The 24003-nt window shown below is 42.8% G+C and overlaps 1 protein-coding gene and 2 non-coding genes across 4 annotated transcripts in view; 1 reads left to right on the forward strand and 2 right to left on the reverse strand.

Moving 5' to 3' along the window:
- Nucleotides 1-7951: 7951 nt before the first annotated feature.
- Nucleotides 7952-8024, reverse strand: trnar-acg (transfer RNA arginine (anticodon ACG)). Its single transcript has one exon. It is a non-coding gene; the product is annotated as a tRNA-Arg (tRNA).
- Nucleotides 8025-9157: 1133 nt separating this feature from the next.
- trnar-acg (transfer RNA arginine (anticodon ACG)) lies at nucleotides 9158-9230 on the forward strand. The gene has a single exon. It is a non-coding gene; the product is annotated as a tRNA-Arg (tRNA).
- A 2905-nt stretch (nucleotides 9231-12135) lies between these two features.
- The window catches only part of LOC135549791 (kinesin-like protein kif7), a 12144-nt gene continuing 276 nt past the window's right edge, over nucleotides 12136-24003 (reverse strand). The window contains exons 1-20 of one of the 2 annotated variants that reach the window (XM_064980101.1): nucleotides 23985-24003; nucleotides 21676-22071; nucleotides 20961-21161; nucleotides 20399-20801; nucleotides 19916-20263; nucleotides 19535-19727; nucleotides 18342-18485; nucleotides 17819-17977; nucleotides 17573-17730; nucleotides 17345-17457; nucleotides 17098-17232; nucleotides 16762-16970; nucleotides 16423-16620; nucleotides 16040-16165; nucleotides 14992-15165; nucleotides 14594-14809; nucleotides 14172-14378; nucleotides 13808-14006; nucleotides 13327-13488; nucleotides 12136-12992 (exon numbers count right to left, since the gene is read on the reverse strand). The exon at nucleotides 23985-24003 is cut by the window's right edge and continues 276 nt beyond it. In XM_064980101.1, coding sequence (XP_064836173.1) covers nucleotides 12604-12992; nucleotides 13327-13488; nucleotides 13808-14006; nucleotides 14172-14378; nucleotides 14594-14809; nucleotides 14992-15165; nucleotides 16040-16165; nucleotides 16423-16620; nucleotides 16762-16970; nucleotides 17098-17232; nucleotides 17345-17457; nucleotides 17573-17730; nucleotides 17819-17977; nucleotides 18342-18485; nucleotides 19535-19727; nucleotides 19916-20263; nucleotides 20399-20801; nucleotides 20961-21161; nucleotides 21676-22003 — 4062 coding nt within the window. In that variant the 5' untranslated portion in view covers nucleotides 22004-22071; nucleotides 23985-24003 and the 3' untranslated portion in view covers nucleotides 12136-12603. Of the gene's footprint in view, nucleotides 12993-13326; nucleotides 13489-13807; nucleotides 14007-14171; nucleotides 14379-14593; nucleotides 14810-14991; nucleotides 15169-16039; nucleotides 16166-16422; nucleotides 16621-16761; nucleotides 16971-17097; nucleotides 17233-17344; nucleotides 17458-17572; nucleotides 17731-17818; nucleotides 17978-18341; nucleotides 18486-19534; nucleotides 19728-19915; nucleotides 20264-20398; nucleotides 20802-20960; nucleotides 21162-21675; nucleotides 22072-23984 lie in introns of both variants that reach the window. The other variant, XM_064980092.1, reaches the window with a different exon arrangement.

Below are 24003 nucleotides of genomic sequence, written 5' to 3' on the forward strand. Positions count from 1 at the left end.
TATTAGATGCATTTCCCCCCATTAACTCTATATGAATGTTATTGGATGACGACATACTGAGCTAGGCCTAGTATTGCACAATCCACCTTCGGGTTTTGGTGTGGCAGATTTAAATTAAGCTCATTCGGATGAAATATGGTGCAAGAATAGGCCTATCACCGAAGGAGAGAGAGAGGGAATCTATTGAAACTGGATTTTGCCTTGTAGTTCTGTACTTTGATACTATTGGCGCTCAGTCTAAGATGTGCTCTGTGGTAGATGTGCTCAGTAAAGATGCTGTGTAGCTTTTCATAATACATTAACAATATGTCTGTTAATGTAATTTCTATGTCTTTATCATATTTATTTGGCTATATTATCCTCGTTTTTTTATTATGGCATGTTTTTTCTCCCACCGTTTTGGCAAACTGTCCAGGTGGGCTATGGGTTAGTGCGTGCTATGTGATGAGACGTAATCAATGCAGCTTGCTATATCTTCATTTATCAGCTGACTTATTTAGATCTGCAGTTTACACTTTTAGCATGAGCATTTTCTTCTCGCTAATCCCCCTTTTTACCTTCAGTGCTTGGCACTCTCCATGTTTCATGTTTGAAAGCAAATATTCTACACCACAAAGATCCAGTCCAGCAGTGTATGTAGGCTACTTTAATCCAATAGGCAATGACAATAGAGAAAATACAAATACTTTATGGAGGGTAAACGATTTTTTATGCTTCATGAAATGTGATCTAATTTCTCTAAACTATCAAACCGATTGAAGTTTCAATTAAGTTTGCAATATCACAACCAACAAATCAATTTTAAAGTAACTCAAAAAGCTATTTGGACTATGTTTGTGGGTATACAATTTTCCCCAGGCTTGGAAGACGAAATTCTTGAACTTATCTCTGATATCCTCTCTCCGTTTGGCCCCAGTCGGACAGGGAAGTCGAGAAAATAATATGCAGAGATACTGTAAAAAGTGTACTTTTTTAAATCTACAATTTATGTACCATGTATGTACCATTTTGGATGGTGGACCAAACAAAGCTAAGGCATGATTATACAGCTCTCAGTGATGAAGCACCTTGTAAGAAAATGATCCTGATCATCATGTTTTAAATAGAAATACATTTATTTACGAGACAATGGAAATACGGCATAAACAGATAAATACAGGTATATTTTGGTTATCACTACGGCAACAGCTTCCAGGAACGACGCAATATTTACATCTTACAGTTAAGAAAATAAGAAAAAGGAATAAAACAACAATATGTACATAACAACTGCCAAGTGGTACAGTATTTGGAATTTCAGTACAGTACGTTCTTTTTTAAAGGCTCCTTAAGGTAGGTATAATAACTGGACAGCCTTGACTGTGCCCTTTGTCTAATGCAAAAAACCAAAAATGTTACTGAAGGCATTGTAGCTTTTATTTTTGGTAAAATCATATGGTTACACTAGTGTGAAGCAGATTGTCTTTACTTGGCTATTTACTCAATTAGATCACACACACACACACACACACACACACACACACACACACACACACACACACACACACACACGGAATTTCGAATGGATGAAATGCATGTCTATTAGCCCATGTGTGTATCATATTCATTAATCGATCATAGACTAATGTCATGGACTATTGTCACGAGGGACTTCGAGGGCTTGATGGCTCAGGCAGTGACAGAACACGTCACTAACGCGGAGAGAGCAGGTCAGTTCTTGACCTCTAAACCCTGGGTTTTGTTATAACAAAGTGGTTCTTTCCTTGAGAGTCCGGTCTCTCCATGTAGAGAGGGTCAGTTAAGGTTAGATTAAGTGCTCGTGTCTATATAGACTGATGTATTACTAGCTTGTTAACCAATTGTGCGAGCCATTGTCAGATAAACGATTTTACAATGCATTATCTAAATAAAATTTATGATGATGTTACCCAGGTCAGCCTAAAAATCCATAGCCTATATTCACACATACATTAACATGCTGGATCTCCAGATCAAATTGTTGAAACATGTCCCAAATAGTAGGTTTTTCAATCCGTAAATCGATGACATCGAACAATACTGAGGTGCGTATAGGCTTTGACCGTGGGTTATTTTAATCTTAATTTTATGTCACTGACCCATCGATTGGCCGTAATCTGATAAAAGAGGATAGGGCCTATAAGAAATCCATGAATTGGTTTGAACAATGGTCCAACTGATTTGGGTTATACCGACATCTAGCGCTCAGTTGATGTTTTTCATTCCTCATGTTATCATACTGTAAAGTCAATGGGATATGCTCTAGGCATAACCTCTATAATGTTTGTAATCGAAAAATGCAATATATAAGTTTAATTGGGCAATTAAGATAATTTTGTAAATATTAGGCCTATTTCAATTTGTTTCAGCATTGTAATATAGGATTGCGAATTGTTTGTGTCAGATGCTTTGTAATATATCAGAAATGATGGTAGTAAATCAACAAAATTATGGTCGAGACACAAAAATCCTAATCTTTAATAGATCGTTTATATTTTATATTTCTCCCCCAATGCATATTCTCATATTCTAAAAAAGTTTACAAACTACAATCGATATTCTATAAGATATTTATTCTAATATGCTAATATAACACACTAAACCTAGGAATTAGATTTACTGCACAAAGAGTCCTTGTTTTCTTAGAAGTCAAATGCAATATTTTCCATGTTTGGTGCAGACGACCGTAAAATGATTTGTACAGTCCTAAAGTAGCTTTGTTGTTGCAGTTGGTTAACAAATTAATGAAAGTGAACTATACATTTCAACACTGTTCAATATGTAACTTTAGAATTAAAGTTGTGTTCCTACAAATGGCAGTGCACAGTTTCAGAGATCTAGAATTATTGAGATTTTTAACATGATTATTAAATTATAATAAAATGTTTAATGTGTTTAATTTTTGGGAGATTATTACATGTCTCCTTATAATAAACAATTATATGTTGAAATATTGTCGAGACACGCCATTTCCATACATGTGTGTGAGTCAGTTGTTATACGTTGATAAATTAGGCCAACAACACGGTAACCCGGCCACATGTGCGTGCGTGTGAGAGAGATTTCTTAAGAAAAAAAATGGCTCATCAGTTTAAAGCAAAAATAAAATATTACCTTACAATTGATGTCGTTACAATTTTCAGTAGGTTGAAGCCTAAGGAAACTTTATATGTTGCACTCGGTTCTCACTAACGTTACGCACTAACGTGACTTAAATGTAAATGTAATGCGCGCCCCAAATTAGACACAGTATATGACCGATCAAGATTAATTTCCATAAATAGAGTAAAATTGGATACATCATTCATTGATTTAGTTCATGCATACACCATTGTCATGTGTGCAAAATAGAGCATAATCTATTCTTTGAGTGTCCGTATGGAATAATTTTGGGAAGGAAGCCGCACCACCAGTTTCCACCCGCCACAGTGCATGATGGAATGGGATGGAATCCACCACAACCCTCCCTGAGCTGGTAGGTTACAGGCACAATTGAACGATTTAGTCCACATGGCCTTGAAGAAATACATTCACTATTACTGTGAATAGGCCAAGGCCTATTAATAAAGACAAAAATACAATATTTTCGTAAAAAGTTTTAGGAAGTCCAAACGAGAATTTGCTCCTTGAATAGGCGATGGGCCATTCATTGCACATCTGAAATGACTGCAGTGAGTTGGGTTTATGATGGAAATATGACGGAAATCCTATTAGAAAGTTAGACAAAACGATCACAATTTACTTACCCCCCTCAAGTCCCTTAGTTCCGCTAGGGCACGTCATCAACTCCAGAGATAGAAAGGCTACAAAGTTTTCCGTTTGGAGTTTAGGTGAAGTAGCTCCTCCTGGAAGGAGATGAGCAAAACTATTCCAGACCTTTGCCGCCGTCTAGTGTATGAATCCATAAAGTAAAACAATTCAAATTGCAGGCTATTTGACACTAAGAGTCAATAATGAATAACAAACACACTTCGATTAAACAAATGGGGTTGAAAAACAATTGATCAACAAATGGTTTTTACAAACTAATGTACCATAATATGCATACAACATGAATGACCATCATCAAATTAGGAAAAGGGCGATGTAGCCTAGCCAGCGCAGGCTGCATTGCAAATGTTCATAAATACGTGCTAAACATATCTGCTTTCCCGTCCTGGATCTTTTAGTCGGGTCTTTTTCCCATTTATTAGCAGCAAATATTAAAACAGCAAGAATTCCATACTGTCAGATGTAATTGCCATCTGCCATATCATAGTTCCAAAGGGTTAACACTTGAGCAGGAAACATATGCTCTCCATACCTATACATCCCTAATTACTGGTCACCTGTGTGTCTATATAGGCCTACATGTGACCATGACCCGTGACCCAACATAGTGCCCTCTACTGTAGGACTAGTCTAGAAATGAAGTGGAATATACAAAGACAGACAAACTATAGACAGTAAAACACAACAACTATTTAAGTAGGTCAACATTGCTCTTATAGCAGACATGGTTAACAAATCCATGTCCTTTTGTCTGAATTGCAACACTTTCCACACTGCGACCCTCAGAGAACTGCTCAGCTACATGCAGGAATGTGGGGCGAGCACCATTCTCTTACATCAGATTGCACAACGGCCGTCTGCAACAAGCATTTTTCATTTAAACAATAAATTCTTACAGATATTTCAAGATAGTGTGATGAATATTATTTAAAGTCAGACCTCCTGAAAAGCTTGTTCACACAAGCAGAATCCACCTGTTCACTCCTGTCTCAGGACATAGCAGAGGTCCATGGAGATGACCCCAGTCTGTCAACCTGTAATTACAGCTCAGCTACCAGGAAGAGGTGCTCTTTAGGCTTGTCTGGAGAATGCTAAAAGACAGCATGTCAGTCGGTAAGCCTACAAGACAACAATATGTATTTTGCAGGTGCACAAATGTGTAAAAACATAGTTTATGAAGCCTAGTTTAATCTACTGAGTGGACAAAACATGAGAAAACATTGCTCTTTCCATGACATAGACTGAGCAAGTAAATCTATTTTACATTTACATTTGAGTAATTTAGCAGACGGTCTTATCCAGAGTGACTTACATTAGTGCATTCATCTTAAGGTAGCTACTGTAGGTGAGACAACAACACATCACAATCCTATCAATACATTTTCCTCAAACAAAGTATTTATCAGCAAAGTCAGTGCTAGTGGGAAAAACTATGATCCCTTATTGATGTCACCTGTAATGTCAGTAGGTACAGTAGTAGGTGCCAAGTGCACCAGTTTTTGTGTCAAGAACTGCAACACTGCTGGGTTTTTCATGATCAACAGTTTCCAATGTGTATCAAGAATGGTTCACCACCCAAATAACATCCAGTCAACTTGACACAATTGTGGGAAGCATTGGAGTCAACATGGGCCAGCATCACTATGGAACCCTTCAACACCTTATAGTCAATTCCCTGACAAATTAAGGATGTTCTGATGGTAAAAGGGGGTGAAACTCAATATTAGGAAGATGTTCCTAAAGTTTTGTACATTCTGTGTATAACTAGTCATAAAGTTCTGAGAGACAGAAAACACATTTTTAATGAAGACTTCAATAACCCCTTGCCCCAGGTAGTCTTCTCTATGGGTGGTTCTGGGTTCAGACTGCAGGCTCTGGGATGTCAGCTGATGCTGATGGAGAGACAGTGGGACAGCAAGTTGTAGACACAAAGCACCAGATTCTGCTGATGGAGAACCAAAGGCTGGTCCAAGCCCTACTCTGTCTACGGGAGACTCCGGAGCAGCAGGAAAACTGGCATACCTATTAATTGAGCTGGGAGGTCCAAGTAGACTCAGGGTTTTGGAGTTGACCGGAAAATAATATTTGTGTTCTACAATGTGGTCATTTAGTATCCTGAGATATGGCATCACAGTCTGGTTTGTCAATGTATCAGTCCAACTTAAATCCTAAATTGCCTGCCTGATACAAGTTGCCATGAAGGTAATCGGTGTGAGGCAACATCTCTCCCTGCAGACTGTATTTGAACAGACCTTTATCAGACAAGCACAGAAAGGTGTTTCAGATCCCTCCCATGTAATTTAGTCTGAGTATCACTAGCTCCCCTCAGGCAGACACGAGGGAACCTATACTCAACTGGCGGGCTGCGAATGGGATCCGGACCATGAACGGGGTCAATACAAACCGGGCTTCCTTGTATCATAAAAACACACATAAAACATGGAATAATGCATAGAATTGCGGGAAAATAGCTTTAAAACAGCAAATAAAAATGTTTGCCACATGCAAAATGTGTAGAATTGCTGAAAATTAGCTTTAAAACCAACATTTACCTTAGGCATGCTACAAGGAGGCATGAGGACTGCAGATGTGGCCAGGGCAATAAATTGCAATGTCCGTACTGTGAGACACCTAAGACAGTGCTACAGGGAGACAGGATGGACAGCTGATTGTCCTCGCAGTGGCAGACCACGTGTAACAACACCTGCACAGGATAGGTACATCCAAACATCATACCTGCGGGACAGATACAGGATGGCAACAACAACTACCCGAGTTACACCAGGAATGCACAATCCCTCCATCAGTGCTCAGACTGTCCACAATAGGCTGAGAGAGAATGGACTGAGGGCTTGTAGGCCTGGTGTAAGGCAGGTCCTCACCAGACAACGTTGCCTATGGGCATAAACCCACCGTCGCTGGACCAGACAGGACAGGCAAAAAGTTATCTTCACTGACGAGTCGAGGTTTTGTCTCACCAGGGGTGATGGTTGGATTTGCGTTTATCGTCGAAGGAATGTGCATTACACCGATGCCTGTACTCTGGAGCAGGAGTTTGTGTATATACAGGACGTACCACCCCCACCTACCGTCAACGAATCGACTCATTGCGGAGCTTTATGGAGCCCTCAGCATTGTTACAAAATTTGGGAAGCTGTGTGGTACAAGACAGAGCTCGATTTGCAACCTGGTTTCAGAGCATTTCGTATTATTCTGTACCTAAATCCGAAGACGCCCCATTTAATATGATAGGTTACATTTCGTATGGTATGTATTAATTTGTGGATGTCCAATACCCAATTCGTACAATATGTTTCGAATTTGCAAAATATATGATATGTTACAAATTCTGGCAAGGTGGCTAATGTTAGCTAGCTGGCAAACATTAGCTAAGCTAGGGGTTAGGGTTCATGATCGAGTTAAATTTAGGAGTTAGGTTAAAGGGTTACGGTTAGGATTAGCTAACATGCTAAGTAGTTGCAAAGTAGCTAAACACTTGTAATTAGTTGAAAATTTGCTAATTAGCTACAGCTGTCATTATGATATTTGAATGTATACATTTTGATTACGTGACCAAACACCCTACTTTCGTTTTTTGCCTGGGCCTCTGCAGAAGTCAGGGCATTCATACTTCTTGTGCTTTATGGAGCAGAGATGTTTGTGTTTATACAGGACCTGCAGTCCCACCTCCCGTTAACCAATCATATAAATACAGAGCTATATGGAGCCCTCCACATTGTTACAACGTTTGTGAGGCGCAAAGTATGCTATTACGGAACTCAATTTGGCCTCGTCATGCCTACGTTATTGCGTCACACCATCCATATGGCGCTTCCGCCCACATGTTCAAATCAAGCATAAATTGGCTCTTAACGTTAACGTTACTGTCTGTGTTGCCAACCAGGCATCCCCATAATACATCACCCCGCTTCAACTGAAATATCGACAATGTTTTTCAGCCCATGCAGCGATTTGAGCTCGGCAACTGTGTTATGAATAGCCTGCGCGATGATAACAAAGATCGAATTTAGCTAATGTTATTTAGCTTCACATATTCCTCTCTGGTGATAACAATGGCTACTTTCAGTAGAACCTTTTTATTTTGATGCATTGACATCCCATCATGCGAAAATCTCGTTTTATGAAGCAAAAAGAAAATGAACGAGCTTGCCAGGAGTCGAACCTAGAATCTTCTGATCCGTAGTCAGACGCGTTATCCATTGCGCCACAAGCCCGCTTTCATATCATACGCACGCCATTGCTTTTTTATCATTGGTTTATTCCTGCTAACTTCTTGTGCGTAATTTCTTCGGAGGCGGACAGCTATATGATTGGTCCTCACCCTGCTGTTAATTTTCGGGGACATCAAAGATTTTCTTAGGTGCATTTTTTATTCGTTTTTATGAGATAGCTACACGTCGAGTATTTTGTCCAGGAGACCTATTGTTGACACTGTATGTATTCATTCTAACATATGTATAGTTATATTCTTGTGTATTGTATTTTATTACTCTTGTGTTACAATTTTATTTTCAAACTGCATTGTTGATGGCATTTCACGGTAAAGTTTGCACCAGTTGTATTCTTCGAATGTGACAAATACAATTGGATTTGCATGTATTATAATTTGTAAGTCGCTCTGGATAAGAGCGTCTGCTAAATGACTTAAATGTAAATGTACCCCCCCCCCCCCCTAAATATAATATACATATAACTAAATGCCCCATGAGCTTAGCTGTCATTACTCCAATGTTGGTCTTACACTGTAAATGTAAGTACATGTACACTGTGTAGCTTCAAAACATGGTTACAACTATAATTTTGACATCAAGGATGGCCATCTTCTGTCTATGAATTTGAGAGTGTTGTTACATTTCTCCTGCCCTACCCCTCAGCTTTTTACCAAAACAGTGGTTGTTTGCAACTGTGGCCGGCAGCCATTTTAGGCCTAGGTTTCTAAGTCCTCTCACTGTCAACTGCGTTTATTTTCATCAAACTTAACATGTGTAAATATTTGTATGAACATAACAAGATTCAACAACTGAGACATAAACTGAACAAGTTCCTCAGACATGTGACTAACAGAAATTGAATAATGTGTCCCTGAACAAAGGGGGGGGGGGGGGTCAAAATAAAAAGTAACAGTCAGTATCTGTTGTATCAGGATCTCTCATACTGCTCTACGCAGTATGAGTGCCCTGCCTTCTGCACAGACCGCATCTCAGTAAACGCTGTATGTCTATTGCTGACGCTTGATTGACCAAGCTGCTAGCTTCATGCTAACCAATCACATTCAGTTTCACTACAAATAATTTACCAGGAATTGCCCAATAAAATAGTTGCTATTTTGGCAATTTAGAGCAGGAGAGGGCTTGTGGCGCAATGGATAACGCGTCTGACTACGGATCAGAAGATTCTAGGTTCGACTCCTGGCAAGCTCGTTCATTTTGTTTTTGCCCCACCCATCCATATCACAAAACGAGATTCTCACATGATGGGTTGTCTATTCAGTTCATCCAAATAACAAAGCTCTGCGGAAACAGTACATTGTTATCAGTAATAGAGGCATATGTGAAGCAAAGTAGCGTAAGCTTTATTCTATCATCACGCAGGCTATTCATAACAGTTTGCCAACCACAAATCGGGGCCGGGCTGCTGTACTGAGTGAGATAAAACGTTCAGAACTTGTCTACATTTCAGTAGGAGGAGGTGATTTGTTATGGGGGTGCCCGGTTATCATCACAGACAGTAGTGTTAAGAGCCAATTTATGCTTGATCTGAAAATTTGGTCGGAGGCGCCATATGAATGTTGTGATGCTATTTCCGGAATCTCAGTAGGCACGCAGAGGCCAAATTGAGCTCTTTGCTTTGTGTCTCCCACATTTTGTAACAATGTGGAGGTTTCCATATAGCTCTGCATTTTCAACCTAAAGTCTGTGAACTCAAATCTAATAACTCACAATTTTAACTAATTAGCAACTTTTCAACTAATTACTACTTTTTTAGCTACTTTGCAACTAACGTTACTTAGCATGTTAGCTAACTCTTACTTTTTATCTAACCCTAACCCTTAGCCTAGCTAACGTTAGTCACCTAGCTAGAATGTGTAACATACCATATGTTTTGCAAATTCGAAACAGATTGTACAGTTTCACTACCAATAATTTACCATGAATTGACCGATTACAAAATAGCAATTTTGGCGTCTTTTTGCAGCTGCGGGATTGTGGCGCAACACGTCTGACTACGGATCAGAAGATTCTAGGTTCGAATTCTGGCAAGTGGAACCGCTTGCTTCCGTCCCTCTCGCCCCTACCTCGGCTTGAACATCAACAACAGTCACGTCACCCACGAAGTTTCGTTTTGTCCATTAAAATAACATCAAATTGATCAGAAATACAGTGTAGACATTGTTAATGTTGACTATTAATGACTATTGCAGCTGGAAACAGTTAAATTGTAATGGAATATCAACATAGGCATACAGAGGCCCATTATCAGCAACCATCACTCCTGTGTTCCAGTGGCACGTTGTGTTAGCTAATCCAAGTTTATCATTTTAAAAGGCTAATTGATCATTAGAAAACCCTTTTGCAATTGTTAGCACAGCTGAAAACTGTTGTTCTGATTAAAGAAGCAATAAAACGGACCTTTAAACTAGTTGAGTATCTGGAGCATCAGCATTTGTGTGTTCGATTACAGGATCAAAATGGCCAGAAACAAAGACCTTTCTTCTGAAACTCGTCAGTCTATTCTAGTTCTGAGGAATGAAGGCTATTCCATGTGAGAAATTGCCAAGAAATTGAAGATCTCGTTCAACGCTGTGTACTACTCCCTTCACAGAACAGCGCAAACTGGCTCTAACCAGAATAGAAAGAGGAGTGGGAGGCCCCGGTGCACAACTGAGCAAGAGGACATGTACATTAGAGTGTGTAGTTGAAAAACAGACACCTCACAAGTCCTCAACTGGCAGCTTCATTAAATTGTACCCGCAAAACACCAGTCTCCACGTCAACCGTGAAGAGACGACTCCGGGATGCTGGCCTTCTAGGCAGAGTTGCAAAGAAAAAGCCATATCTCAGACTGGCCAACACAAAGAAAAGATTAAGATGGGCAAAAGAACACAGACAAATCTGGATTTGGCAGATGCCATGAGGACTCCACTTGTCCCAATGCATTGTGCCAGCTGAGAAGTTTGGTGGAGGAGAACTAATGGTCTGGGGCTATTTTTCATTTTTTGGGCTAGGCCCCGTAGTTCCAGTGAAAGGAAATCTTAACGCTACAGCATACAATGACATTCTAGACGATTCTGTGCTTCCAACTTTGTGGCAACAGTTTGGGGAAAGCCCTTTCCTGTTTCAACATAATGCCCCATGTACAAAGCGAGGTCCATACACAAATGGTTTGTCGAGATTGGTGTGGAAGAACTTGACTGGCCTGCACAGAGGCCTGACCTCAACCACCTTTGGGATGAATTATAATGCTGACTGTAAGCCAGGCCTAATCGCCCAACATCAGTGCCCAACCTCACTAATGCTCTTGTGGCTGAATGGAAGCAAGTCCCCGCAGCAATGTTCCAACATCTAGTGGAAAGCCTTCCCAGAAGAGTGGAGGTTATTATAGCAGCAAAGGGGGGACCAACTCCATACTAATGCCCATGGTTTTAGTATGTGATGTTTGACGAGCAGTTGTCCACATACATTTGGTAATGCAAATGTAAATAGATCATAAATGTCTATATTTTCATTTTCTTGGATAGCTGTGAGTGCTATTATGATACAATATCAAGTTGCATCTACAACTTGCCATCAACTGATTTCAGCCAGTGTATGGCTGTGGAGTGACTGCATTGTTTGAATGTAATTTTGGCATATTGGAATTAATCGCAAAATGTATGGAATCATTCTTCTAGAACTGTCTGGCTAACTAACAATCATACAGTGTAGTTACATTCTTCAAATTCATTATTTCACACAATATTTTATCACAGCACAGACCAACTCCCTGACCAAAATGGTTGATTTTTATCCCATCATAATAAGTTTTAATTCCCATTGTAGTATTCTAATTCTATGACGACTAGCCACCCCTCGGAGCCTGGTTCTGCCCTTCTAGGGAGTTTTTCCCTAGCCACTGTGCCTCTGCATTGCTTGCCATTTGGGGATTTAGGCTGGGTATCTATATAGCAGTGATGTAAAAGGGGCTTTACAAAATACATTTGATTGATGTCCAAATGTATGGCATTATGCATTTAAGATAGCAATTTTTATAATTTATTTAGCCAACAAACCACAACTTTCAATATTTTTTATATTACGCCTTTACAACATATTAGTCAGTCAGAGATTACAGAAGCAAGAATCGTATTTTATTTCACATACAGAAATGGGTAGTGATGACAAAATAGCAACAGTGAAGAGTATAACCGATGATGACAAAGTCTATGATTGTAAAAGCGGATATGAATTACACGGAGGAAAAGAAAAGTGCTTGATATAGAAAATGAAGAGCATTCTTCCAACATTTATTTATAAAACCACAAACCACAAAAACCACAAACCACAAAAAAAACACAAATAGAAAAATAAGAATGAATGAATACAAAAGATACTTACAGGTTATAAAACAAATACATACTTTTAACAATACGAAAACAGGATAAAAAAAACAAGTTAATTTTGACATGTTGAATTGAACTTGATTCTGTTGCATTTTAAACAGGATCCTGCCATTAAGTCCTTTTGCATTTAAACTGAATTCTGCCTAAGGTCCTTTTGCATTTCAACTTGATTCTACCATGAGGTCCTTGTGCTTTTAAACAGGATTTTTCCTCACATCAATTCTGGAATTGTTTGAGATCAGTGGTCCGGTGTTGAGGCTGGATCGGCGGGACTCTCTGCGTGATTTGGCAAATGGCAGAGATGTTGCCCCACTCCAAGGGCCCGTACCAGTCTGAACCACCCGGTTTACAGGCGTCTCCATGGCCACCTGCTGCTGTAGCTCCTCCATGCCGCAGGGATCCTCGGTGGGGAGGGAGGAACGCCTCCATGTGGCAGGGAGAGGTGCGTTGACCAGCTCCCTTATTTCCTCCCGGGACCTGATTGGTCTCTCTGGCTCCCCTGGCCCTCCCCTACGGTTGTCGTCTGGGCCTCGGCTCAGCCTCTCCACACTGCCACTGCCTATTCTGCCCTCAAAGACTGGAACTGCAACGCAACATATAAAATAATGAATATTCACATGCCTCACAGCCCAGCACTGAACAGGACAGACTAAGAGGAATACTCAGTCACAAACACTGAATACTTATTATTCCCTGACAGATGTGCATATTTTACATGAGAGATAGAGCAGATGTCTGAGTATTTGAGCAGATAAGAATTATTTTAGCAGAAATCAGAGATTGGATTGTTTTTTAATACCCATACCTTCTGTTATCTTACCTACATTATGTTACATTAATGTACTTTATCCACTGACTAGAGCGCTTTGAAAGAAATAACAATAGTATGTCCCTATCCAAAATGAGCCATACATTACCCTTTCCCTGCTCCATGGGTTGGCTGGTGTTGCCACACAGCTCCCTGAACCGGTTGCTCAGTTCCAGGTTGGCAGCCTTGTAGTGGTTGAGCTCTTTACTGAGGTTATGGATCCAGCCTTCGTACTGCCTCTGCCTCCCCGCCAGGCCCTCGTCCATTTGCTCTGTAGGGAAGTAAACATCAGGGGGACCACAACAATACCTGAGGAACACTGCGCTGCAGATAATGGGCCTGGTGGCTGTTATCACACTGGGTGTGGGAGGGTTGAATGGGAGGTATAGACATGGCAAACTGAATGGAGATAAAATATCAACAATATATATATATTTTTAAGAAGATATGCGTAGTTGTGCCTGTGTCTCATTTTGTTGGCTTGAGGTGGAGCAAAAATGGCAAATGTGCCTAAATCTTCGTTGAAAACACCTGTAGGATTTCTGCCTAAATCCTACAGGTGTGTGTATTTATTTGTGTGTGAGGCCCACCTCGGCACTGCTGCAGCAGTAGCTGTACACTCCTCTCGTGCTCCTTCTGCTGCTGTGTGAGCCTGCGGTCCGTGTCGAGCTGCGTGCGGTCCAGAGCGTTCTCCAGCCACTGCACCAGCTGCAACTGCTCCTCACCACGCATCTCTAGATCTGCCAGGGCCAGCTGCAGCTTACGCTCCTCCTCCCGCAGCGACACCACCTACACACACAAACAACTTACATTCCCTATCTTTCTCTCACTCCATTTCCATGCTGCTTTGAATCATAATGGAGATTTGCTGTGTACACATAGGCTATGCGGCCATGTATTTGAGCAGACACAGTGAAAACCACAACAGTAGAGAAGAGGGCCACACAGACAGACCTTGTCAAAGTACTTGCAGAGCAGTGCACGGGTCTCTGAGGCAGACAGGTAGCTGAGTTTGGCCATGAGGTTCATCTCCCACTGGGAGAGCATGCTGGCAGAGGCCCTTAGCTGCCTCTGTCTCTGAGTGATGGCCTCGTTCTTATACTCTATAGCAGCGTCCAGAGCCTCGATGGCCTCGTCCAGCTGGAACACAGACCGCTCCTCCTGGGGACAGAACAAAGAGAACCACAGGGGTTGAAATGGGGGAGGAATACAGGCACACACACAATATACCAAACTACAGGGGAACCGCTAGCATTGACACTCAGCGCCTAACATGCCAAACTACAGAAACTATACAAATACTACGTATGGAAAGAATCTACAGAGAAGTGTTGGGGCGGTGTTAGAAGCTTCTGTAAGCCTGTAGGGTCTCTGACCTCTGGTGAGAGTAGACTACCCTGCCGTAGTTTGTCATCCAGCTCCACTCTCTGTTTGAGCAGTGTGTCCTTCTCCTGGCGCAGATTGTTGATCTCCTGGCGGATCTGCTGGGAGTCCTGGGCACTGCTGCTACGGAGCAGGCCGTTCCTCTCACTCAGCTCCCGCTCCAGAGACTCGATACGGCCAGACAATGTCACCAGGTCCTCACTGAGGGCCTACGGGGAGAGAAGAGATACACTACAGTTGAAGGAAATACACTACTCGGCCATACTAGATTTATGAATGATTTATCAAATAGAAGTACAGAAAATCATTAAATTGACAGTGAAATTAACTTGGCAAACCACTATACCTGTAGGGCCACTGAGTGTGTGGGGCCTGTTTAATGTGTGTGTACCTGACTGGAGCGGAGTCTCTTGTTCTCCAGGCCACTGCGTTCCTGCAGCAGGGCCTCCTTCTTGGCTAGGATCTGTTCCCTCTTGGTCAGCTCTCCCTCCAGGTCCTCCAGTCCTTTCCTCTGCTCCAGAACACTTTCCATCTCCTCATCCAGCCAGCGCTTCTGCTCCTCAATCTTCTGCACGCACGGGAACACATGCAGACACACTTCATTTGGATCCACAATGAAACACGGTAGTACAGTACAAAGCAACTCAATATTTCAGAAGTAACACACATTACCCACAAAGGGGCACACACAGCAAATGTAGACACACCCCACATCTGAAGAACATTCAATAACAAGACAAGCCATTTTGCTCATTGGAAGCTCGGAAAAGAACAATTAAACACTTGTAAATCTATAACTGACAGGCAGCTGAGAATTTTTGTTGTTGATTGCCCACCATTCAGTGTATTGATCTATATTGCACCTATCTCCATCACACAGACTGCCAGGTCTCTTACTCTCTTCATTAAAAAGACCATGCTAAGAGACCCACTAAAACAGGCTTTCTCACAGAGTTCAGTATGGTGGCCGCGTATCACACTGGTCCAGTGTGAGTGTCAGTGTGAGCTCTGGGCCTGTCCAGGCACACCAGTTAATGACTTGAGACTCTCTCCACTCAATGTGTACTATGAGTGTGAGATATAAGACACACAGGGGAAACTCAGCTGCATATAGTTGCTGGGGGATACGAGGCATTTTTCATCTTTCACTTTTAAAAATGGAAATAAAGCCTTTGGATGTTGAAACATGCCTTTTGGCTAAATATGTAGCTAATATGTAGTGTAAAACCACATAAAATACGTGAAACGGCTGTAGAATTACTCTATAAATGGTGTAGAACTACTGCATAGAGGTGAATGAACATGGTTTGACTGTAACATCTATATAAATGCTTCTGAGATTCTATGCCTATTGTATAACTTGTGGATAAATACTTAATCAACTGTTTATTTGTTCTATATAAATGCTTCATAAGCATTGTAGAAGACCCATGTCACACCAGTTGCTCCTCCAGTGACATGACAGAGCCGTTGCTGCCGCTGCGTCTCTGTCTCTGGAAGGCAGCAATCTCCTCCGTCTTTATCCTCAGGATCTTCTGCTGCTGTTCATTCTTTATCTCCAACTCCTGGGGAGGGAGGGAGGGATGGAAAGAGGGAGGGAGTATTCAGTAAAAACAGGGATACCAAGGTAGGCAGGCATCATATTTTATGATTCTGTCCACAGAATTTAGACCCCAGTGGAGTGTATGGAATACGCAATGAATGCAAATTAGTCATGTGTTGATGCCATGTGATCACTGGAGACTGTAATCTGTAAAAACCACAGCATTGGCCCTCTCCACTCTGTTTCTTAGCAGGTATTCTACATTCTCCAGGGCTGCACCTTGACTCTGTGCGTGCGTCGCTGCATCTCTGTCTCCAGGCGTCGTTTCTGTTGGCTCTCGTGTCGCAGACGTCTCTGCAGCTGCTCCTGCTGCTGCCTCATGCCCTGCACGCTGCGCTCCAGCTCCGAAACACGCCGCTCGCTCTGCGCAGACAGCAAGGCCAGCCGTGCAGTGTCCCTCTGACGCTGGCTCAGGACCTAACGCGCACACACGCACACACATATATATGAACAAACCGACACAGGCAAATACAAACATCCACTATGAGCAGACACTCTAACTGATGTTACGAGTGTACAGTATGCATTAGTGTAGGAGTCTGGCTCAGACAGACCGACCTGTACTTTGTTCTGTGCTGCAGCTATCTTCCTGCGACACTCCTGGGCCCTGGTCCTGTCAGTGACACCGCTGGTCTCCTTCTCATGTTTCTCCAGGTCCTGAAGCTGTCTCTGGGCCTCCTGGACCTCCTGCCTGGCCTGCTCAGCTTCCCCCTCCAGGGCAGAGATCTTACGGGTGTACTGCCTGTTCAGAGCCTGGGCGTCCTTACCTACAGTAACACACGATAACATCTGTCCCACCAATCCATGGTACATTACGTATTGTTTATGGGGAGAAAACAGGCCTGTGATTGCCATCATTTAGAAAGCCAGGAAGGAATGGTCTTAGGTATGTACCTGTCTTGACCAGTTCTCTGATGAGCTCCTCCTTCATGCGGATGGTGACAGACAGCTCTCTGATTTTCTGCTGGGCCTGTAGCAGGCCCCACTCTGACCCCAGCCCCACTGAGCTATCCCCTACACTGGAGTTGGCTGCACAGAGAGAAGGGGATGCAAACACATGTTAGTGCTTCCACAGTCATAACTTAACTTTGAATTAGTTAATTTAGAATTTTATTAGGCCTCGTCCTGCTGTGGGACTCACATGGTCGCCTGGTGGAGAATTGTTCAGAGGCAGGCAGCCGAGACAGGAGACCTCTCCCTCCACCTGCTGATCCACCCATGATATCTCTCTTAGTCCAAGTCAGATTCACGTGTCTAAGAGATACATACAGTAGCCATCAATGACCTAGACAGTCAATGATGCTTGGGCATTCTATAATCTGCCTGATCTCACTTAGTTTTAAATAAAGATGTGATATTCTCTCCATACTTCCGTCTGTCATGGCTCATGTTGACGTAAGTGTCCTCCTCCTCAGAGTCCTTCACCTCTCCCCCTCCCAGGTCCTCGTGGTCATAAGAAGATTGACCATAACCGCACTGGATCTGGTCACCAAACGAGCTTCTCTCCACACAGCCCAGTGGACCAACCTACAGCCAACACAGTTACACTCCTAGCACACAGCGACATACACTGTGGAACACACTACTGATTAATGTTGAGACTAGAACTTCATGCCTGTCTGTTGGTGAGTCCATTGTGGGAGTGGCGTATGGAGCCCTGGGGGGCGGTGTGGGGGCGTGGTGTCAGGTGTAATCCTAGCCCCGGTACACCTGGCCTTGAGAGCAGACACTGCAGCTCCACTATCACATCCTGCTGCTCCTGCAGCTTATCACTCTAGGGGAGGGGGAGAGAATATAACATTGAAACAATGAACAATGTTGATCATCTCTCAAGATGGAAATGATAGGAGGCAAGTGAGGACAGACTAAGAAATGAGACAAAATGTATTTGCTTTTATTCTTTGATGATTAGGTTTCTTCCTAGGTTCTGGCCTTTCTAGGGAGTTTTTCCTAGCCACCGTGCTTCTACACCTGCATTGGTTGCTGTTTGGGGTTTTAGGCTGGGTTTCTGTACAGCACTTTATGACATCAGCTGAGAAAAGAAGGGCTTTATAAATGTATTTGATTTGATGATTACAGTGCTGTCATGTTGAACACCAAAATGCCAGTAAGAAGTCAAAATGCTGTGTAGTTCTGACCTGCTGTTTGTACTGCTCCATGGCATCCTCCAGAGCAGCCAGGAAGTCTGTGTTCTCTCTCTCCAGCTGCTGGACCTGGCCCTGGAGCTGAGCCACACTCTCCTCCCTCTCACAGCCCAACTCCTCTCCACCACTCTCTGCTTCCTGTGGGGTTCAATGCCAGATACATTATGAGTCACAGAGCACAACAACACTTCCTGGATTGTTTGGTGAGATGATTGATGCTTTACCACCATAACTCCATCGGGTTGTTTGAATGTTTTAGGATAGGATGAACTTGGGCTGGGCGACATGGCCAAAATATCACATGACAATATTTTTCTCATTTTTGACAGCATGGCGATATTTGACAGTATTTTATGTTTCTGAAAAATAAACAATCTAAATATGTTTTATGAGCAGTGAAATCTCTTTCTTCATATCTTCCTCTCTGAACCTTCTCTGTGTGTGCCGGGTATCATTTATCCACGAGAAAATACTTTCGACCACTAGCGTTGGGTGCACTAGTGGATATCCGACGGATGAATGTGGACCAAAGTGCTTAAAAGTATGCCACCATGTGCATACATATGAAAATGTTATCCATTACTCTGGCAACAACTTTTCTTTGGTGAGTTACAACAACAAATTCATTTTAAGTGGTTTTACTGGGCTTCTGCCATTCTGACTGCTTTAAACTCAAATCAAACTAGGAAAAAACTGACAGTGAAGTAGTCCACTTTATAGAACTGTTAACTTAGCACTGTATCAACATATCGCTATAAACAGCATTGTAAAAACCCATAGCAGTATACATATGCTAGTGTCTACTGAATGACATCGCTTCATCCAAACATTCCCACACCTTCCCTGCAACTCTCTCTGCTGGAGGGTAATGGATTGGAAGATGAAAAGTTAACATTTCAGTAAGTGAATACATTGCAATATGTTATTTACGTATTCATTTCACACATTAGTTTTTTCCTGCTTTATGTATGCATAAGACATAACTAATTTGTGTGTAACAACAACAAAAACGTTTTAGCTAAAACCCATAGCAGTCCATACCAGTATACCTGAAAATACAATATATTACCCAGCGGATGAACCTCTTGTTGATAAGATAAAATATTTTGTTAAGCCTTTTCTTTGAATAAATTGGAGCTTTATGAATATGTAGTGAGCGATATAGTGATTGTTAATGTGTGTATGACCTGGTTCTTGACAGCAGCCCTCCCCCTCCTCAGAGCAGAGGTGTCTTCGGTGGAGCTGCTCTCGATGCCGCTGTCAGGTCCTGAGGCAGTGGTCAGGCCGCTGCGTTCTTCCTCCACAGAACACAGCCAGTCCTTCACCCTCAGGACGTGCTCCGCAGACAGTGTCCCCTCACCCTGCAGCTCACACAGCAACCTGGGGATGGGTACACAGACTTACATATTCAGACAACTACTCCTGAGCTCATTAGCCAAACAACACCCACACACATCTGTCCTCACAATAAAGTGCACTTTGTTTATGAAACTGATTATATTACATCTAGTCAACTACTGAACTTATTGCCAATGATTATTAAGAAAAATAAAGCAGTTTCATCTCACCTGTATGCAGTGTCAGTGCAGGTTCTGTAGTGGGCACTCTGGGCTTGCAGTCTGATGATCTCTCCCTCTCCTGGGCGCGACCGCTTGTCTGGGTCCAAGCGGGCGATGATACGGGTCTCTGAGCGTTGACGGTTCTCTAGGGCCCTGCGGAGCGCCCGGATCTGCTGCTCCAGCCCCTCCACACGGTCCGGCTCTCCTCGGCAGTTCACCGTGGCCCGGTTCTGGATGTTGCGGGCCCGCTTGGCGTAGTTCAGTGTGTTCAGGCTCTCGTCAAAGTCCGCAGAGGAGGGGCTGATGCATGCAATCATTACTGTTTTGGCGTTTCCTCCCAGAGAATCTTTCAAGATCCTGCATACAGATTTTAAATGTCATAAATCAATCGGAGGAAAATAATTTGCAAAATAAAAGGGGAAAAGCAATATAGGAAAGCAATATATCCTGCACACCATTTTATGAGTCCCCAAATGTTAGAGGACTACATACCTGGTGATTTTGGAGTCCCTGTATGGTATATGGGTGCCTCTTCTCTTGGGGTCTCCCAGGGCTCCTATGACATTCCCCAGGGCCAGTAGGCCACTGTTGATCTGGATGCTCTCCTTCAGCCTCTCCCCTGTGTTCCCTGTGCGGAGGATCCTCTCCGACCCCGCTAGGTCCACAAAGTGGAACTTAGAGGAGAGGATGTGAGGCCCGGTGCCTGTGGTGGGGTTACCATGGGCCTGGGAGCCGCCGCGGCGCTGGTCCATGTGCACGCTGAAGATGGTGTGTGAGCGGCTGGAGTGGGGATTCATCTGGGTGGCGCCTGTGTGTCTGGCTGTGTTGCCAGACTCCAGCAGGCTCAGCACCTCGTCCAGCCCCTCCACCTCACACTCCTTCACCCCGCACAGCACTGCACGGAAGCGCACAAACATGAGCACAGACAGAGCCATGAATAACTAACACACATGACTTTGACTACTCCCTACACTCATGTTGAAATTTAAGATCCCTGACAACACAGAGAGATGCTTGTTTGTGATAAATATTTGTTGAAAAAAAAAATCCATACCAATGTTGCCCTTATCATCCTCTCTGATGTGGATGTCCTTGCTGGCTGTCTCCACCTCCAGCAGGTCCCTGAAGTCCTCCTTGTACACCTCCAGGTAAGACACTCGGACAGAGAAGTCACTGAGGTCATTCTCATCTAGCAGCTTGAAGACCTCAGCCACAGCCCTGGGGACGATGCCCTGCTCCTCATCCCTAAAGGAAGCTACACACAGACACTGGGTTCATATACATATATATAGCCTAGTAACCTCTGAAGATAATTAAATATGTACGTATATAAAACCATTGCCTGCAGCTTTGCACTGTTTTCATTGAAGGAACACGTACCTCTGACATACACATGCGCCACAGAAATGATCTAATATAACACATACTTCATCTCACACAAACACACACGCTCTGTGTTATAACCATAACCCACCCACACAGCTTTGCCATCTCACACACCAGTAGATCAGATGGCAAGCCTGTCTGGTATGGACTGTTCCCGCAGGCTGTGGCAGCTGAATTGTAGGAAGTGCAGTTGGCTTCCAGGACGGGTGTGAACTCTCTGCATATCAGCATTTATATATCACACACCAGAAGACGTGCATCCATTCTCCGCTCCTCTACACTACAAGCTAGTACATCTCCTTTGATTGGACTCAAAAGCCATAGAACAAAAATTATTAAATGACCAAACATTGCAGGTAGCAGGGAAGAAACCAGAAACTCACAAATGTTGGCCTCTCCAATAGTGTATGTCTTGCCAGAGCCTGTCTGTCCATAGGCGAAGACAGTGGCGTTGAAACCCTGAAAGAAGGCCTCTATGAGGGGCTGGACACACACAGCGTACACCTCCTCCTGGCAGCTGTTCTCCTCAAACAGGAAGTCACAGTGGAAGTGTCGGTCGTGACCCAGAGTGACCCTGCGCTGCTCAGGGTCAGCCGTCATGCAACTCTCGTGTCTGTGCAGCAGCTCCTTGGGCAGCAGGGGGCGCACTCGAACAGCGACCTGCACCGCCATGTCCTCCGACCTGCCATGGCCAGGAACTTTGGGAGACATCGCTGACAGGCTGGGCTAGCCCTTCAGGGTTTCTGGTTTGTGAGTTCAATCATCTTAGACAGGACATCCTACAGCCAAAATAACCACAATTAACTCATACACTCATACAGAAAAAACCCATCAATAATCCTCATACAGAAAATATTCAATGTGATCCATGTTGGAAAGAAATAAATAAGAAATAAAATGAGTGAGAGAAAGAAAATACTAGTAGAAAGAGGCACAGCAAATATATTGTGTAAACAATATATTATAAACTGGGCGTTTCGAGCCCTGAAGGCCGATTGGCTGAAAACCATGGTATAAAACCATCTAATTAGATTGGCAACCAGTTCATAATAGCAATACGCTTTGTGGTATATGGCCAATATACCACGGCTAAGGGCTGTATCCAGGCTATCCGCGTTGCGGCGTGCCTGGATACAGCCCTTAGCCATGGTATATTGGCCATATACCACACCCCCTCGGGCCTTATTGCTTAAATATAGGCCTAGCTCCATCGTTATATAAACAATGCCAATGAGGCCATGCTATGATGGGAACTTCATAGATGGCATTGTTATCTGGTCATAATAAAATAAGCATCTAGCAAAACAAGATGTGCTAGTCATTTGATGGCTAGTCATCTGCTAAACAGCACATCCAGTCCGAATTTGTTTTGGGGATTTGTATACATGAATTAGCATAGAAAAGATGTCTGACGTCTTGGCTGCAAAGTAAACAAAAACTTTGATTTGGAACTCGCACAGCCTGCAGGCTAGCTTTAGCATAGCTACACACAGGATGGCATAGCTATGGTCCATTGCGTGTCCATTGCATATACGAACCCAATCAATGATTTGAAGTTTTCCAGAGATCTGTATATAATGACGAGATGTTCATGTCTCCGCCCTAATAATGGGAGTCATTGTCCCAAAGGTCGGAAGGCAGGCGACAAGTTCAGGTAAATATTAGCCCATACATACTAACGCTTCGCAAATTCCTCTCTGACCCTTCTCTGCGTGTGCAGGGTACCATTTATCCCAAATAAAATACTTTCGACCACTGACGTCGGGTGCGCTTGCACTAGTGGCGATCCGTCGTATGAGCGTGGACCAAAGTGCTTAAAGGTATGCCACCATGTGCGCACATAAGAAAACGTTATCCATCACTCTGGCAACATCTTTACAGCAATGGTATATTGATGCCAGTCACTAAACAAAAGTCATTTACAGCTGAAAACAAGACTTAGACTGAAGATGTTTGCAGATGTATTGTTGTCTCTACCTTCTTTCCCATTGTGCCAATAATGTTTGTACCATATTTTGTGCTGCTACCATGTTGTTGTTCGGTTGTGTTGTCTCCGGTCTCTCTTTATTTTTTATTTATTTGACCTTTATTGAACTAGGCAAGTCAGTTAAGAACAAGTTCTTATTTTCAATGACGGCCTAGGAACAGTGGGTTAACTTGCCTGTTCAGGGGCAGAACGACAGATTTGTACCTTGTCAGCTCGGGGGGTTGAACTTGCAACCTTCCGGTTACTAGTCGAAACGCTCTAACCATCATTGTAAATAAGAATTTGTTCTTAACTGACTTGCCTAGTTAAAAAAAAAATGACCAGCCAATTCGGTGTCATCGCGAGATGGACCAGATCTAATGATAGTCTAGGTAGCTAGCTGGCTAACTAGCGAGGAAAGTAACTTTTGTTGCTAACTCACTAGCGTTAGCTGGCTAACATTGTTTTACTAGAACAACAAAATACATACGTATACCGTAACGTTAGTTGCCAAAATAGCTAATTTGGTTGAGTATCTTCACAGAACGCCATCGTTAGCTAGCAGCATTGGGCCAAAAAAAGTTAGCTCGCTAACATTAGCTAAAACGTTTTTGTTCTTGTTATACACACATTAGTTATCCCGTACCTCTTATGCATACATAAAGCAGAAAAAAACAAATGTGTCAAATTAATATGTAAATAACATATTGCAATGTATTAACTTACTGAAAACTTTAACTTTTCA

The sequence above is a fragment of the Oncorhynchus masou genome, chromosome 1 (assembly GCF_036934945.1).
Source record: "Oncorhynchus masou masou isolate Uvic2021 chromosome 1, UVic_Omas_1.1, whole genome shotgun sequence".
In the NCBI taxonomy this organism is placed as follows: Eukaryota; Metazoa; Chordata; class Actinopteri; order Salmoniformes; family Salmonidae; genus Oncorhynchus; species Oncorhynchus masou.